The 15,616-nt window shown below is 40.1% G+C and overlaps 1 protein-coding gene across 1 annotated transcript; it reads right to left on the bottom strand.

Annotated features, from left to right (window-relative positions):
• Positions 1–5,085: 5,085 nt before the first annotated feature.
• Positions 5,086–10,270, bottom strand: LOC121650999. Its single transcript, XM_042002840.1, has 6 exons — positions 9,341–10,270; positions 7,499–7,660; positions 7,342–7,441; positions 5,926–7,115; positions 5,515–5,793; positions 5,086–5,322 (listed from the first exon to the last, which is right to left on the bottom strand). The coding sequence occupies exons 1-6, from the start codon at positions 10,268–10,270 to the stop codon at positions 5,233–5,235; spliced, it is 2,751 nt and encodes a 916-aa protein (XP_041858774.1). The 3' UTR covers positions 5,086–5,232.
• Between the last annotated feature and the right edge of the window lie 5,346 nt (positions 10,271–15,616).

The raw sequence follows: 15,616 nt of genomic DNA, 5'->3' as shown, positions 1-15,616 counted from the left end.
GAGTTATGAGAGTTTGTTTGAGGAGTGAAAAAAGCTGAAAAATCAGCAGTGTGAAACAGATATCCAAGTTTTAGTGATTTTTAACCTGGCATATCTCATAAACCATAAAAGATATCAAAATTCTGAATAGAAGATTTATAGCCCAGTCCCTTGTGATCGATTTAAACTTTGAATGGAGTCTCTAGCCCAAAGTATGCAGGAGAAGAAAGGTTTCAAAGGAGACCATGTTTTTGGAGGCTCTGCCAAGATTCCCCATTCATTCCTATGGAAAAATGGTGGGTCGAACAACCCTCGATATCTTAAAAAGTTTAATAGATACAGACAACAGGAGTCATAGCAGACATCTACAGGCCGAGCCGATCGATTTGATGTATGAACGGAGTCTGTGGCCCGAACGCTGCGAGAGGAGTAGGCGGACGACCGATGTTCACACCCCAGAGAAGAGGGAAAAACAATTCTATCACTAGAAAAAGCTGTTATTGCATAACAGCATGTGTGAATGCTGTCATGCTGAATGATTGAAATAAAATGCTGAAAAATGGCTGAAGATGGTTAAAAAAGGCTGAAATGTCTTTGTTGAAGAAATATTTATTAAGCTGAAGTGAAAAGTTGAAGGATTTACAGCTCAAACTGGAGTTAAAAGGTGCTGAAAGGGTGAAAGGTTGAAGTGAAATGATTGCTGAAGATGGCTGAAAAGGGCTGAAATATGGTTGTTGAAGAAATATAAAGCTGAAATGAAGAGTTTAACAATTTAAAGCACAAATTGGTGTTTAAATGTAGTTAAAATGGTGTAAAGCTGAACTGAAATGTGCTTATGATAGTCAAACATGGCTGTAACTGGCTGAAGTGTGCTTGCTAAAGCATCAGCTGAAGTAATCATGAAGGTGAAGTAATTGGAAAAAACTAAAATGCTGAAAAGATGGCTGGAGATAGTGAAAGATAGCTGAAATGGGACTTTTGAAAAGTATTTATTAAGCTGAAGTGAGAAGTTGAAGGATGTAAAGCTCAAACTGGACTTTAAAGGTGCTGAAAGGGTGAAAGGTTGAAGCGCAAACTGTGCTGCTGTCCGTGGTGCTGTCAGGAGGTGTGTGGACACCCACAACAGACTAATAATTTTCCTGTCCATGGTGCTGAAGGAAACAACAGATCGGACAGACAGAGTGCTTGAAATGTGGTTGTTAAAGATTGTTTTGATATATTTCAAATGAAGTTATACTTGAACTATATGATTCTCAGTTTTAAGGGTCTGAAGTGGTGAAAAGTGGAATAAATGATTTTAAAAAGCAAAAGAAAAGCTGACACTGGTGAGAAAATGTGATGAAATGATGGAAAGTTTAACTTAAATGTGCTTAATATAGTTGAAGAGGTTTGAAGACAGGTGAAATCTGCTGGTTGACAAAGTATTTATGCAGCTGAAGTTAACACTGTTAGTCTTTAAAGTTCAAAACTTGAAACCTTCTGCTGAAGTCTTAGCATAAATAGTAATTAAGTTTAATTCAATAGGAGAATAATCTCAAACTCAGTCTGACAATATTCAAAATGTGCATTTTTATTATTCTTTCTACAAAACAGATCTGTGGTGTTTGTATAAGTAGAAGTTAGACATTTTTAATCAAGGAAGCCATAGATTACATTGAAACTTAATAATCTGTAAATGTAGTAACATGAATGACAATTTAAAAAATAAATGTGGCAGAAATTAATTTTATAACAATGGAACAAATTAGACAAATAGATTAACCAGAGTTTGATAACATTTCAGATTGAATAAATATGACACATAAAAGTGATATCACTATTAGAAAAAAATAGCCATTTTAACAAAGAAAGGAGAATATCTGCAATGACAGCACAGATTTAAAACATTTTCTCCAAGAAAATGTGGCAATATCCAAAGCAAATATAATTTATATTAACATTATGACTGAAACATTCACAAGTACAATACAGTTTAACAGATATATTAAAAAATGTAAATAAAATATTAGGAGAATCTAACTAAACAAAACAAACAAACAAAAAAACAACAACAAAAAAAAGAGAATTCTCCACCCTACAGAAAGCACTGGCTTTGTTTGATAAACGTAATCATATTAAATGCCAGCAATTATATAGAATAATACATTTGAAAATCAAAAAGCTATTAATAGCACACACTCAAACAAACATCACCCTTTGTTGGGCATTAATAGTAATTAAAAAAATACATATCACAGTTTAAATGGATATGTGGAGCCACATCCCATCAGACTTTTCTTTTGTGCTTCGATGTGGGTACACACAGTCTTTCATAGACCCAGCCCCACTCCAGATAATCATATTAAAAGCGTAATTTATGTACATATAACCAGAATTACCCCAGGTTGAACGTAAAACTACAGGAAGACTCACATCTCTGGATGTGGCCTGTGTGACCTCCTCATTAGTTGTGGGCATTTCAGAACTACTTTGAACACCCTGAGGATCATTGTCAATATATTTGGTCACATTATATTCTTTATATGATGTTTGTCTCTAACTGGGGTCTATATTAGTCCAGGTTAAGTGTATATATGTGTTTTCTACCTACATACCAGCAGATACCACACACTTGAGCAGGACTCACACAAACATGTTCCAGGCTTTGCTAGCTTGGCCGTCTCTTCAGCTTCAACACTGTGATGCTGTGGTTGTTAACTGAATTGTGGACCTGCTGTTAGCTGCATTTGCAGTCTTTATGGTGGAAAATGCCAAGTTTTGAAATGGCATTGCAATGTCCTATTTCACTTAGGCAATTTATTATTGTTAAGGCCTAAATATTAGGCACAGTCAGCATCCAAAGATTAACATATGTATGTGTGAGTCCCGCTGGATGCTTTCTATAAATAATCAGTATAATTACTGTACTGTAATAATCATTTCTAATGATAATTATAAACATATCTGTTATTCTTATAATATACAATAATAGCAACTGACACAAAATACTGTAAATATGTATATACACATACCCATACAGACACATTTATGTAAATATATACATATTATATATTCCATATGATTATATGGAATATGGACAATTGTTCACACCCCAACACACTCTGAAGATAAACAGAGTGTCTTCGGGTGGGTGGGCAGTCAAAGGAACCAAAGAGAAAGCTAACAGAAAAGAGAAAGCTAAAACCTTTACAACATTATAATTTATTATCAGGGAAATAATCTATTTTTAATTTAATAGAATTCACTTGGCAATTATGAACCTATAATTTATATTAAAAATTTGTTTTTTCAAATAATTTTTTTATTATAATTGTCAGTTATTGTGATTCTTTCATTACTGTTATCACTGCAAAACTAATTATTTAACTATAAATAATATGAAACTGTACTATAAAATATAGTCTTTACAAAGATGGATGGTGTAAGCTGAGTTCAGTTCTGTTGTGTGTTGGTGCAGACCAGAGAGTCTGAGAAAATGTTGTCACAGTGGAGATGTACGGTGTGATCACCATGGGATGGTTTCCTTTTCCAGAGGCTGATCATCTGCTGCCTCCATGGACCAGTGCAGTCTCTGCTGCACACAGGAAGGTTGAGTCTTACTGAGAAGGCCTTTTGCTACACAGATAAGAGGAAGTTAGTCCAGAAATGTTGACTGGTCCTCAGCAACGTTTCCCTGCAGCAACATGGCTGGTCTCTGACTCAAGAGTCAGCACAGGTTACTCTTTGATGGTGTCGTGCAGGCATGAACATGGAACTGGTCCTGAGGAAAAGAAATGGATAAACACATTTTGTTATTAACTCAATTTTTTTAAGACCACCAGCTGAAAGCCTGCATAACACATGATAATGAAATACCTTAAATGTGCTGCAGGTCCAGTTTTCTCCTGGCCAGTGCAGTTTCACACCCAGATGCTTTGGGAGTGTTGATGACAGTATTCTGATGAGGATCGATGGTGAAAAGAAAGACTCACAGCAGAGGAAGAGCTGATAAACAGAAAGCAAATGTTCTTTAGATGCTGTAATCTGCAACATGGATGAATATATATTAATTACAATATTAATAATGAATAATTTCATTACCTTTTCTTTTACTGTGAGGAACCCAGGTCACTGGCAGGAGGAGGAGGAGTCTCTTAGTCCCGTGAAGTCTTGCTTCCTCTGTTGTTGGTGTGCAGCATGGCAGCATGATGTCAATAATCTCTCTTAGGCCCAGCCAGGTGGTCAGGTGAAGCTTCACAGGTGACATTTCATCACCTACTTGAAGAAAGACTGGGATGGCAGCATGTAGAAGACTTCTCTGTGTGGTCCAGCAGTGGTGTCTCTTGTTTGCACCAATAGTTCATGAAGATGATGTAGAAGTGTGATGGTGTAGATCTTCTGCAGATGGTTGTGCTGGATGAAGTTGTCACAGAGGACACAGGAGAACATGTCTCCTGTCTGGAGTACACACGTCTAAAAAAGAAACTTCTAAAGAAAAACATCTTTTCTGCCGGTAAAGCATCCTCGTGTCAAAGATTTGGCCATTCAGCTCTAAGTACACACAGATAGTGCAGTGAAACTGTGAATAGCTGAATAAATCAGTGATGGTTCCTTTGACTGCCCACCCCACCCCCAACCCACCATGCCCTGCACCCTGTGGGTATCAGCTGGTATATCAATACACCAGAAAGCTCATGCTTTCTGGTGTGTTGATGTAGTTATTTTGAACAGCTTTAGTCCAGCTGCTGGATGTATACAAACCAGCAGCTGTACTGCATGGTAAGCCTTCTGGATGCTGCAAACAGTTGCTGGTATATGCAAAACCAGCAACTGTGCTGCAGTTGCTGCAGTACAGCTGCTTACCATGAGGTGCAGCGGCTGGTTTGTACAAAACCAGCCGCTGCACTGCATGGGAATTCTTCTGCATCCAGAAGGCTTACCATGTTTGGCCTGTGCATTTACCAACCCAAACCCAACCCACCCAGGTAAATGCACAGGCCAAAAATCTATTTCCATAATTATTTTCTACCATTAATTCTCTATCCATAAAAGTTCTGTACCATTAATTCTCTATCCATCAAAATTCTGTACCATTATTTCTGTTTCCATAAATATTCTGTACTATTATTTCTGTTTCCATAATTTCTCTGTACCATGATTTCTCTGTATTCATGATTTATTAAATTTTTGCACACTTTTCACTGATCTGTACACCAAAATACAAAGTAAAGTGTTTTTCAAATGAACGTCGTCTTTAAAACTCACCAGACATGTTCATGGTTCACTGGTGGAAACGATGCAGAACACGGGGTTATGGTAGCTCCAGTATGTCCTCATGACACCAGAATGGAGAATCTGCTGTGGCTGGGAAATGAAAACCAGATCGAGGAGTGTGTTCTTGTCTGTGGTGGCAGATGTGATCAGCTGTGTATAACCTTTAGACTGGAACAGGTCCAAAATGGGCTTGGGAGAAGTGGGTACCTGATTCTCATTGAAGTCGCCGCAAACAATTACAGGGTGACAGTCCATCATCTCCAGTGCATCCAGAAGGCTTACCATGTTTTCCAGGAAGCGCCTCAAACTGTAGCTGGGGGGTCTGTACACCGCTGCGATCAGTGCCTGGACTGGAGCCTCAACCTTCAGAACTACAAACTCAAGATCAGTCACATTATGCAAATACTGTTTCTCATGCACCTGAATGTGGTTTCGCACATAAACAGCAACTCCACCGCCACATCTGCTGGCCATCTGCGGAAGGTTTGTGTACGACACATGTCTGTTACGCTTGTACAAGGTGAATCCATCCAGCTGAAGAGTGTCTGCAACAAAGGAGCCCTGCAGGTGAGATTCGGTTAGACACAGTACATCGGCCAGACACAGTTCATGATGTCTCTTGATGTCATCGATGTGAGATGGCAGTCCCTCTGTGTTGTGATGGACGACGGTCAGAGTGTCAGGCCTGCTTACGGTTTCTCTCAGAGGAAGAAGAGGCATCATGTCATCCACACTGGCTTGTCTCATGGTCTGGATGGCTGCAGTAACTTCAGGGTTGGCGTAGATTTTCTTCTCATCCAAGTCCAACAGATAGAGTCCGCTGAGAGAAGTCACCCTGCTTAGAGCCACATAAGCCATGCCTGCTTCAAAGATCTTCTTCAAGGAAACTACAGCTGCATGTGTCGTTAAGCCTTGAGTTTTATGCACGGTACAAGAAAAGGCCAGCTTTACGGGGAACTGTCTACGTACCACTCCTTTCTGTTTCACAGTATCCTCTGCTCTCTCCACGTAAACCAGATCGTCAGATCCTGCAGGTCCACTACGTCTTCCAGCTGTTTGACTGTCCATTCTCAGCCCAAGCTTTGTGATGCGTTGATTCGTCTCAGAAGTAATCACCTTCATCAGAGTACCAAAGGCACCATTCACCAATCCTTTCTGTATGTCGATGTTTCTGGTGAGCATGACACGAGCTCCTTCCGCAAGTTTCAAGGTGTCAGGTAAATCATTGCGTCCTCCTTTGCTGGGTTTGTCTTGCCGTGTCATTCTTTCTGATCGAGAATCTTTCTGGAAGTCGTCTGCATCAATAGTGATGATGTCAGAAAATAACCGAGACAGCGTTGCTGAGTTGTGATCTTCAACCAACTTATTTGTGGGGAAAATGTGCAGAACATCGGTGGAACAAAGTTCTGGTTTAGTGATGGCTTGTGTCAGCAATTCTCTGTCAGACTCAGACAGTTCCTCATCTTTCTCCTTCACTCGAATCCTGTTCAGCATTTCTGCAAAGGCAACATCATCTTTCTGACGCATGATCTCAGTCAGGGTGATCATCTGAAAATGTTCCTGCCATAGGTCAATCTCAGATGGGTCGTGCACACAGAGAGGTTTAGACTGTCGTACTGGTGGCAGCTGATAAAAATCTCCAACAGCTAGGACTGACATTCCTCCAAAAGGTCTGTTATTACCCTTGATCTGTTTCAGTCTGGCATCCACATAGGCGAAAAGCTGCTTGGAAACCATAGAAATCTCATCAATGATAATGATCTCAGCATTGTACAGTTCAGCTCTGACTTCATCCAGTTTATTGCCAAGTCCTTGAATGGGAGGTTTTAAACTGCGAGGCAAGCGAAGGAGAGAATGCAATGTTGTTCCACCAATCCCGAAAGCTGCAGTTCCCGTAAATGCAGTGAGAAAAAACAGTAGGGCTCGATATGTCGGCTTCCTCTGCATGTCTCGGCAGTCTGCTCAGTATCTTTGATGCTTCTGAGTGAATACATTTGATAAGATGAGACTTTCCTGTTCCTGCACCACCGTTTACATAGAAGAAAAATGGCTCTTGATTGACAGAACAGACACGTTTCATGCACCAGTCTCTGATTGCGTAGAACACACAGGCCTGCTTCTGGTTCAGGTTCTGATACATTTGTCTGAGAACATTTGGATCAATGGCAGGGGCTTGTCTGATTGCACTGAGTTCTGTTGCAGCATCAGACTGAGGACAAAGGTCAGGAACATTTTCCTGCTCATTTTCATTGATTAGCTCTCTTACCAGCAGGTCTTCATCACAATCCAACCTCACAACTTCAGATTCTGGAGCGAGATTACACCATTCATCAATCACAACGTTTCTGTTCTCCTCAAACTCCTCCAGTGCTTCTTCAATGGCCTCACTGTGTTTCTCGTACTTGTCTCTGTTGTGTTTGACAATGTTCTTCACATAGACAGAATGGTTTGATCCGGGTAGCACGACCCATCCAGAAGAGTAGAAAGACTGATATGTAGGAAAGTTTCTCTTTAGTTCCTGCTCTGATCTGTGAGGAAGGTACAGTCTCAGTAATCTCTCATGAAATTCTTCAGGATGCTTTTCCTTTGAACAGTGGTAATATCTGATAATAGCAGGTTTATCATTTTTACGCTGTTGAACATATCCTAGTCCATTGAGCAGTGGAAAGACATCGTCCTTTTTAGCATTTTCACTATTGACAAATCTGCAGTTAGCAGCAAAATCAGCCAAGCACATCTCCTCATACTCTGGTCTCTCTGGTCTGGCTTTGTACTTGTCATTCAAACTTGTCATCCAGACGTCACAAGATTCTGGTGGCAGTTCCTCCAAGAATGCTATAGAACGACTCATTTTACAGCAGTTTTCTTCTGTGGGAACAAAAATTGTGCTTCGTGAAGACTTTTTCATTTTTATTCCACATGCACGAGTCACACACTCCTGAGCACTGACTTCTCTTTTCTTTGAGTAAGCTTGCATGACGGCTCGCATCTCATCACACTCATTGACATGATCTCTGTCTGCGTTCTGTAACATATCTGTCAAGTAGTTTGAAAGATTTGTCTCCTGTTTTGTAATATATTTACAGAGATACTCCACACAGGAATAAGCATTGACAATATATGAAACGTCAATGTTAGCATCCCAAGCTTTCAGCAGATGTGGGTTGTAACCATTAATCCAGCAGTCTTTGGGATCACGTTTCAGGTGGACGGCAATCTTTTTGTTCATCAAATGAAGACATCCTTCATATTCTTGCAGCGTCAGGTTGCAACGAACCAGGATCTGTTGTAAAGTCAAGGAAGCAATTTCAGGTTCATTAAGCAGGTCCATGAGAGGCTTCAGTTTCTCTTTGGCAGCGTTAATGTCTCCTTCTTCATCAGGTCTCACAATCATGGTTTTTCTGCAGGGCGGCTTTGGAAAACCAAACCGACAACCAGAGTTTACACTCTTGAAACAGGTTCTTGTGTGGTTCCTACTGTGTTTCTGGAGCTCACTCACTTTTCTGTACAGTTCAGGTTGTGTGTCTGGGTTAGGCAGTTGGGCTGAGATGTATTTATCAATGAAATCACAGATACTTTGATCGTCATTCACATCAAGTTCTACAGCATCCTTTACCCAGACGAGACCATGTATATGTGGACTTCCTCTGTGTTGGAACTCTAGTCTGTAGAAAAAATCGATAATTTCTCCCAGAGGTTGTGAAGGAGATAGAAGCAGGTCTCTGAACAGTGCTTCAATGCGCTTATCAAACATACGCATGGATGTGACAGGGTTGGATCTGAGAATTTCACTTTTTTCTGACCAGTTTAGAGCTTCAAAATCTACGTGTTCACCTTGCTGTCTCTTTATAGCTGTTATCACTTCAGGCCATCTGAATTCAGCAGCAGAAAAAGTCAGAAAGAACGTAGGAGTTCCCAACTGTCTGATCATGGCAAAGAGATCTTTGGAGGTTCTTTCCCAGTATGCGGGGGTTCCTCTTAGTGCTGTCATGAATCTGACTGCATCTTTATTTCTCACCAGCTTCTGAACTTCTGTTCTGTCCTGTAACATGGCTGAGGTTATTTCTCTTCCATCTCTGGTTTTAGTCTTTCCTTTTCTCAACTGTACCATCATGCTGGAATTGGCCAAGTGAATTTCAGTGACAAACTGTGCAAAGAACAGATAATTAGGATCTCTAGCAAACCGCTCATCAATGTGGAAAAGTCTGGACTTGAAATATCCACTAGGTGTGACATATGTTTCTCGAGCTTCATCTATGGTGTTCTGACCAGTAGGAAATTGGCAGGGAAACGCTATGGCTTCAAGTTTTGGTGTTTTAAAAAAGCTGACTGGATCATTTCTTTCTGCTGGAGCAACACAGTAGATGCTATCGGTGTAACCGAGAATCTCATCTGATATATCAACAGGCTGAAGACACGATTCTATAGCAAAACCTCCATTTGGTAGATCATCTGGTTCTGCATCATCTCTGTGTTCCTGTTCAGTGTCACTCTGCATGTCCTGATCACTTTCAGGCTCATTTTCTGCATCACACAGTGCATCTTTCTCAATCATGTCAATCTCCATTAAATCAGCTTCATCATAGTCATCCTCTCCCATGCTTACATCATCATCATCATCATCATCATCGTCTGCATCAGGAAGTGTTGGATCACAGAGTTCAGCTTCGTCTCGGATAGTAATATCCTGATACTGGGGATGGACCTGCTTCAGTTTGAGAAGTGCTTGAACAAGGTTAGACCAGGTGACAGACTGAAACAGCTGGTGGCCTTTATAAGACAGACGTCTTTTCAGCTTTACTCGTAAAACTTGAGACTCGGACCGTAGTCTAGGCAACATGTTAATTGTCTCATTGACCTCTGAGGGAACACAAACCACATTTCCACGTATGAGTCTTTGTCTGCCTTTAGGTAGAGGAATGATCTTAGCAAACGGTATGCACTTTGCTATCAGATGTCTCTCCAAGATGTTTAGATCACACAGTTCAGGTGGAATCTCGTGGAGTTGAAGGTTATTTGCTGCAGAAAGTCTTGGCATGTTCCCTTTTTTAAGATGTTCATGGCATGTGTGACAAACCCACTCTTTCTTTCTCTCATCGGGCACAGAGCACTGCTCATTTATACAGGATTCATCACAAACATGTACGTACTTTCCTGTCAGGCACTGTGCAACTACATCTGGATTTTTCTTATAATTTGATCTTTTGCAGAGTTTAACTTGATTGGGAAAAGATGCTTTTTCACATGAAGAACAAACAAAGGTGGGACCTGCTTTTATGTTTGATCTGAAGACAGATATTGCTTCATTGATTAAACTGTTCTCTGGCTCACTTTGGTTGTGCTGTACAGTGGGATTTATTCTGTTCTCTGGTTCAGTTTCTACATTGTGAGTTTGTCTGTTCATTCGTCTATATTTCCTTTTTACATTCACAGCACATCTGATCTTATGCATCATCCTGAAAGAATGGTTGTTATTGTATCTGTCTCGAATGAGTTGTTTGTGTCTGAGTCTGAATAATCTGTCATTTTCATAACGTTGAGTAATATAGGTTTTCTGAGTGTCTCGAAATACTTCACTTTGTCTGTAACGACTTCTGATATACGTTTTTTGTTTGTGTCGAAAAACCTCATTTTGTCTGTAACACTGATTCTTGTATTCTTTCTGTCTTTGTCTAAATTCAGCATTTTGTCTGTAAGAATTCCTGATAAATGATCTTTGTTTCTCCCTAAATTCAGCATTTTGTCTGTAAGAATTCCTGATGAATGATTTTTGTTTCTCTCTAAATTCAGCATTTTGTCTGTAAGAATTTCTGATGTATGATTTTTGTTTCTCTCTAAATTCAGCGTTGTGTTTGTACTGATTTCTTATGTACTGAGTTTTCTTTTGTCTAACGTTAGGGTTGTTTTGATATCTCTTGGTAGAGGAACATTTTTTCTTTGCTCTGTAAAGTTCATTAGAAGAATATAGCTGCCTCTCTTTCTGTTTTTTATCAACTTTTTGTTTTTTTGGTTTTTCTGTCATTAATAATCTCCTTTTCATTTTTAACCTTTCGTTTTTACTATACTTGGACAGTTTACAAGCGATTTGTTGCAGCGTAGCATCAGAAAGGTCTTTAGCTGGTCTATTTATTGTTGGGGAAGAAACATTTGTTTCACATTGAGTGGTGTTACATGCTGCAAATGAACTGATTTCATTCTGTTCTGGTTCAACACTGATATCAGGAGATTGTCTCCTTGGTGCTGAAGAAGTATTTTACTGGATACATTTGTTACATCAGCAGAAATGTCAGTGGTAGGGATTAATACTTCAGCTGTCAAGTTTGATTCTTTTAAAAAACAGTCCTGTGATGCACAAGATCCGACCTCCATGTGTTGTTCAACAGCATTAGTGTGAGCTGACATTTCTGGGTAAATGTTCTCAGACTGATCAGTGGCTGTACAAATGTCTGATTCATCCACTAGAGTTGGTGTATCAACAGGTGTTGGTCTGTTTTCTCTGTCTGGTTCAGCATTTCCCAGGCTGGATGAGTTTTCCATATAAAATGACAGGGGCTTGAGCTCATATTCACGATGTAATGGCATGTGAAATCTATTATAGATTAGTTTGATCCGGTTGATCAGGTCAGTCAGATGTGTGAATATCAGCATTATAGCACTCCCAATGTTGTAAATTCCTGGTGGTACTGGCAGTCCATGTTTGGTTCTTCGATGTGGGTCAAAAAAGCCAAAACGACCATCAGTAGTTCGAAAGACTGCAATCGATAACCCGCCCATGATGAACACTGCATACTGTATATCTGAAGACAAACGGTTCAGTCCTGTCTCAAGACTCTGAAGACCACATACACCTCCAAAGTTCCCATAATAAGATGGCTGAGTCAGGTCTACGTGGTATTTAGTCTTTCGTGCTTTTACTTGTTCAGGTAATTCGTCAGTTGCCAGATAGGCATTACCAGGAAATCTCTGTATGATCTGTCGGTACAGTCCATCACCTTTATCCAAAACACGTTGAAGATCTGCTCTGGTAATGTTTTCATCCTCATGGAGAAACGACAGAAACATCAAACTGTTTGCTACACATTGTTTGTTTCTAGATTTAACTCCATATCTGACTGAATCCTGACTCCTTGGAGCACACACTCGTGTCACAGATGGTTGAGGTTCCACGTTTATTCTGCGTTCATGAGATGGTCCAGCTGCATCAAGTCCTCTCTTCAGAACGTCAGCATAAGATACCGGTGGTACACTCTGGTTTACCTGGTGTTTAGAAGCATCATGCTGGGGAGTATTCATGACAGTTTTACCATCAGAAGCTGGTGCTGAAGTGGAGGAACTGGTCTGATCTCTGCTGTTTATCTGCTGAGCACTAGAAGACTTTACAACAGGCGTATTATTTCTGGGATTTCCTCTCTTTACCATGTCAGCATAAGAAACCTGTGGTTGTGCCCGGTTTATCTGCTGTGTAGTTGAACTGTGTAATACACTGGGAACATTAGTTTGTGATCTGTTCATACCACCATTTCCATCAGAAACCAGAGCTGCAGGTGAAGATCTCTCAGTGGATGGCACAGACACGTTTACCTGGTTGGTGCTCTGAGAAGTGATACCTGCTTGTTCACCTTTTCCTTCTTTCTGCTCCTTCCATCTGCGTTTCAGGGCTTGAGACTTCTGACGAGACTTTCTCATTGTTGATGCTCTTGAAAAGCGCAAATTTAATATTTGATGACAAGAATTTATGCAGGTTTTATTATCAAACTGTTGTGCTACTTACAACAATATACTGAAAGGATTCTATCAGTATTTATTTAAAAAATTATACCAGTAAATATAATGTTTAGGCTACACAATCAGCTAGTATTTATCAGTTGACCCAAAACTACTAAAAGTTTCGGTACGGAGTTTATAGGTGTGAATAATCAACTGGGTTTTCACTTGAAAATAATCTGTTATGAACCAACTCTTAAAGGGAAATGTAATCAGTGCAAGTGGTCAAGCAAGAACACTCCAAAAAATTTGTTTAAACTGTAAATTAACCACGTTCTTTAAAATATCTATGAAGTCCTTAAATCTTGAAAAACTAATCTGAATGAGATGAATAAGCTGGAATCTGTTAAAGTAAACCAGTAACTGTTACTAGGAGACAGAAAATATCAGATACTGATTTTCTGTATTTCTCAGGAGCCAATTTAAATTTATAACTAGGTTTTACAAAGATTCAATACCCAGAAATATATAGAGATCAATTACGTGAGATGTTACACCAGATTACTTCTTTGGTGTTATGCTACTCTTAGTTTTGCCAATAGATAGAACTGTATGAATTTAATAATCTGTCTTAGATATGACACTAAGCTCTAGTCAGATCTGTGACTGTTTTATATCGAGTTTTATGACGCAAATCTGGAACACAGCAGCAGCAGTGACAGTGGCGGGATGAAGATGGCTTCTGGTCTCTGGCTTCCTCTCCTCGTCAGTTCAGCTCAGGACAGACAGCAGACTGCTTCTCCAATGCTGGATGTGGTCTTTTATAGCAAGACTTTAACAAACCTGCAGTGAGTTCAGTGGCAGCTGCACAGGAGCTGATTCTCTGGAAATAAACACACTCCAGGAACGTCTAGTGGTTATCTTTTACTTTTATTTATATATTTTAACACAAATAAACTTTAACTGTGTGCAGCACAAATACTTACAGCTCACAAACCTTCAGTTAGTCCAGAATGAGGATCAGCAACAAACTGAGATAAATGACAGTGCTCTGGATTTTACTATAATCCAATTAGGATTTTTGTAGATTTGTCTCAACAGTGAACTATAAATTACTGTATTAAGTGCTGTATTAAAGATGTGTTACTTGGAGATCAATAAGTACAGCTGATCTCTATCAAATGAACAAAATGATATAAAGTATGGAATATCTCTGAAGTCAATCCAAATTTTCTGTGTATGTAGTAAATTTGTACAGAATATTATTTAAAATAATGTTCTTTTTCTTTGGTTCACTGAATGTTAAATGTTTGTCAGATCTGAATGTATATGATGTATAGCAAAGCTTTCTAGTTAAATTAGTTGTTTCCAATTCTAAGTGCAAGGGTGCAGGATAGGACAGAACAGCGGAGAGATAGAGCGTGAGGGCGGAGATGCTCTCAGGTCAGAACAGATAGATCTCACCAGGAATTCTACACTGCTGAGAGTTTATATGCAAATATCAGAAAGTCCAAAAATAGAGTCCAATAAGACAGAAGATAAGATATCAAGTTTCTTGTAATCAATCTCCAAACAATCAATTCTTGTAAAAAGGTTCAAAAACAGGTTTCATGTGTGGTGGGCCTTGTTGCCCTAGACAGATCAGGGATAGATGGGATACAAGACAGAGGGTGGGCCTTGTTGCCCTAGATAGAGCAGGGATAGATGGGATACAAGATAGAGGGTGGGCCTTGTTGCCCTAGATAGAGCAGGGATAGATGGGATACAAGATAGAGGGTGGGCCTTGTTGCCCTAGATAGAGCAGGGATAGATGGGATACAAGATAGAGGGTGGGCCTTGTTGCCCTAGATAGAGCAGGGATAGATGGGATACAAGATAGAGGGTGGGCCTTGTTGCCCTAGATAGAGCAGGGATAGATGGGATACAAGATAGAGGGTGGGCCTTGTTGCCCTAGATAGAGCAGGGATAGATGGGATACAAGACAGAGGGTGGGCCTTGTTGCCCTAGATAGAGCAGGGATAGATGGGATACAAGATAGAGGGTGGGCCTTGTTGCCCTAGATAGAGCAGGGATAGATGGGATACAAGATAGAGGGTGGGCCTTGTTGCCCTAGATAGAGCAGGGATAGATGGGATACAAGATAGAGGGTGGGCCTTGTTGCCCTAGATAGAGCAGGGATAGATGGGATACAAGATAGAGGGTGGGCCTTGTTGCCCTAGATAGAGCAGGGATAGATGGGATACAAGATAGAGGGTGGGCCTTGTTGCCCTAGATAGAGCAGGGATAGATGGGATACAAGATAGAGGGTGGGCCTTGTTGCCCTAGATAGAGCAGGGATAGATGGGATACAAGATAGAGGGTGGGCCTTGTTGCCCTAGATAGAGCAGGGATAGATGGGATACAAGATAGAGTCCAATAATTAGATAGATATGCACTAGAGTGACAGGAAAGATAGAGCGTCCAATAATGATAGAGGTAGATGGGGAGGGGAAGAGAGGTGGAGGACACAGGACACCTGAAAGACACAGAAAACATTGATTAGACATTGTTTAACTCAACTCAATGAAACACAATCTAATCTGGAGACGCTTTAACTATCTTAAATATAAAACAAAGTCTCCTTATTAAAAAAATCACTAATTTTCCTGTAAAACTGTTTGCAGTAAGATCAGAATGGGTA

The sequence above is a fragment of the Melanotaenia boesemani genome, chromosome 13, assembly GCF_017639745.1.
Source record: "Melanotaenia boesemani isolate fMelBoe1 chromosome 13, fMelBoe1.pri, whole genome shotgun sequence".
In the NCBI taxonomy this organism is placed as follows: Eukaryota; Metazoa; Chordata; class Actinopteri; order Atheriniformes; family Melanotaeniidae; genus Melanotaenia; species Melanotaenia boesemani.
The sequence above is the reverse complement of the archived record's forward strand: the minus strand, read 5'-3'. Positions and strand labels throughout refer to the sequence as shown.

Bases quoted from the DNA above. Each gene is read 5' to 3' on its own strand.
- LOC121650999 (XM_042002840.1), bottom strand. From the start codon at position 10,270: ATGCCAAGACTTTCTGCAGCAAATAACCTTCAACTCCACGAGATTCCA. The intron at 7,116-7,341 runs GTGTGTTCTACG...CGGGAACTGCAG, and splicing joins CCTGAACCAGAAGCAGGCCT to CTTTCGGGATTGGTGGAACA. The intron at 5,323-5,514 runs GTAAGCCTTCTG...TTCATTTCCCAG, and splicing joins GGCGCTTCCTGGAAAACATG to CCACAGCAGATTCTCCATTC.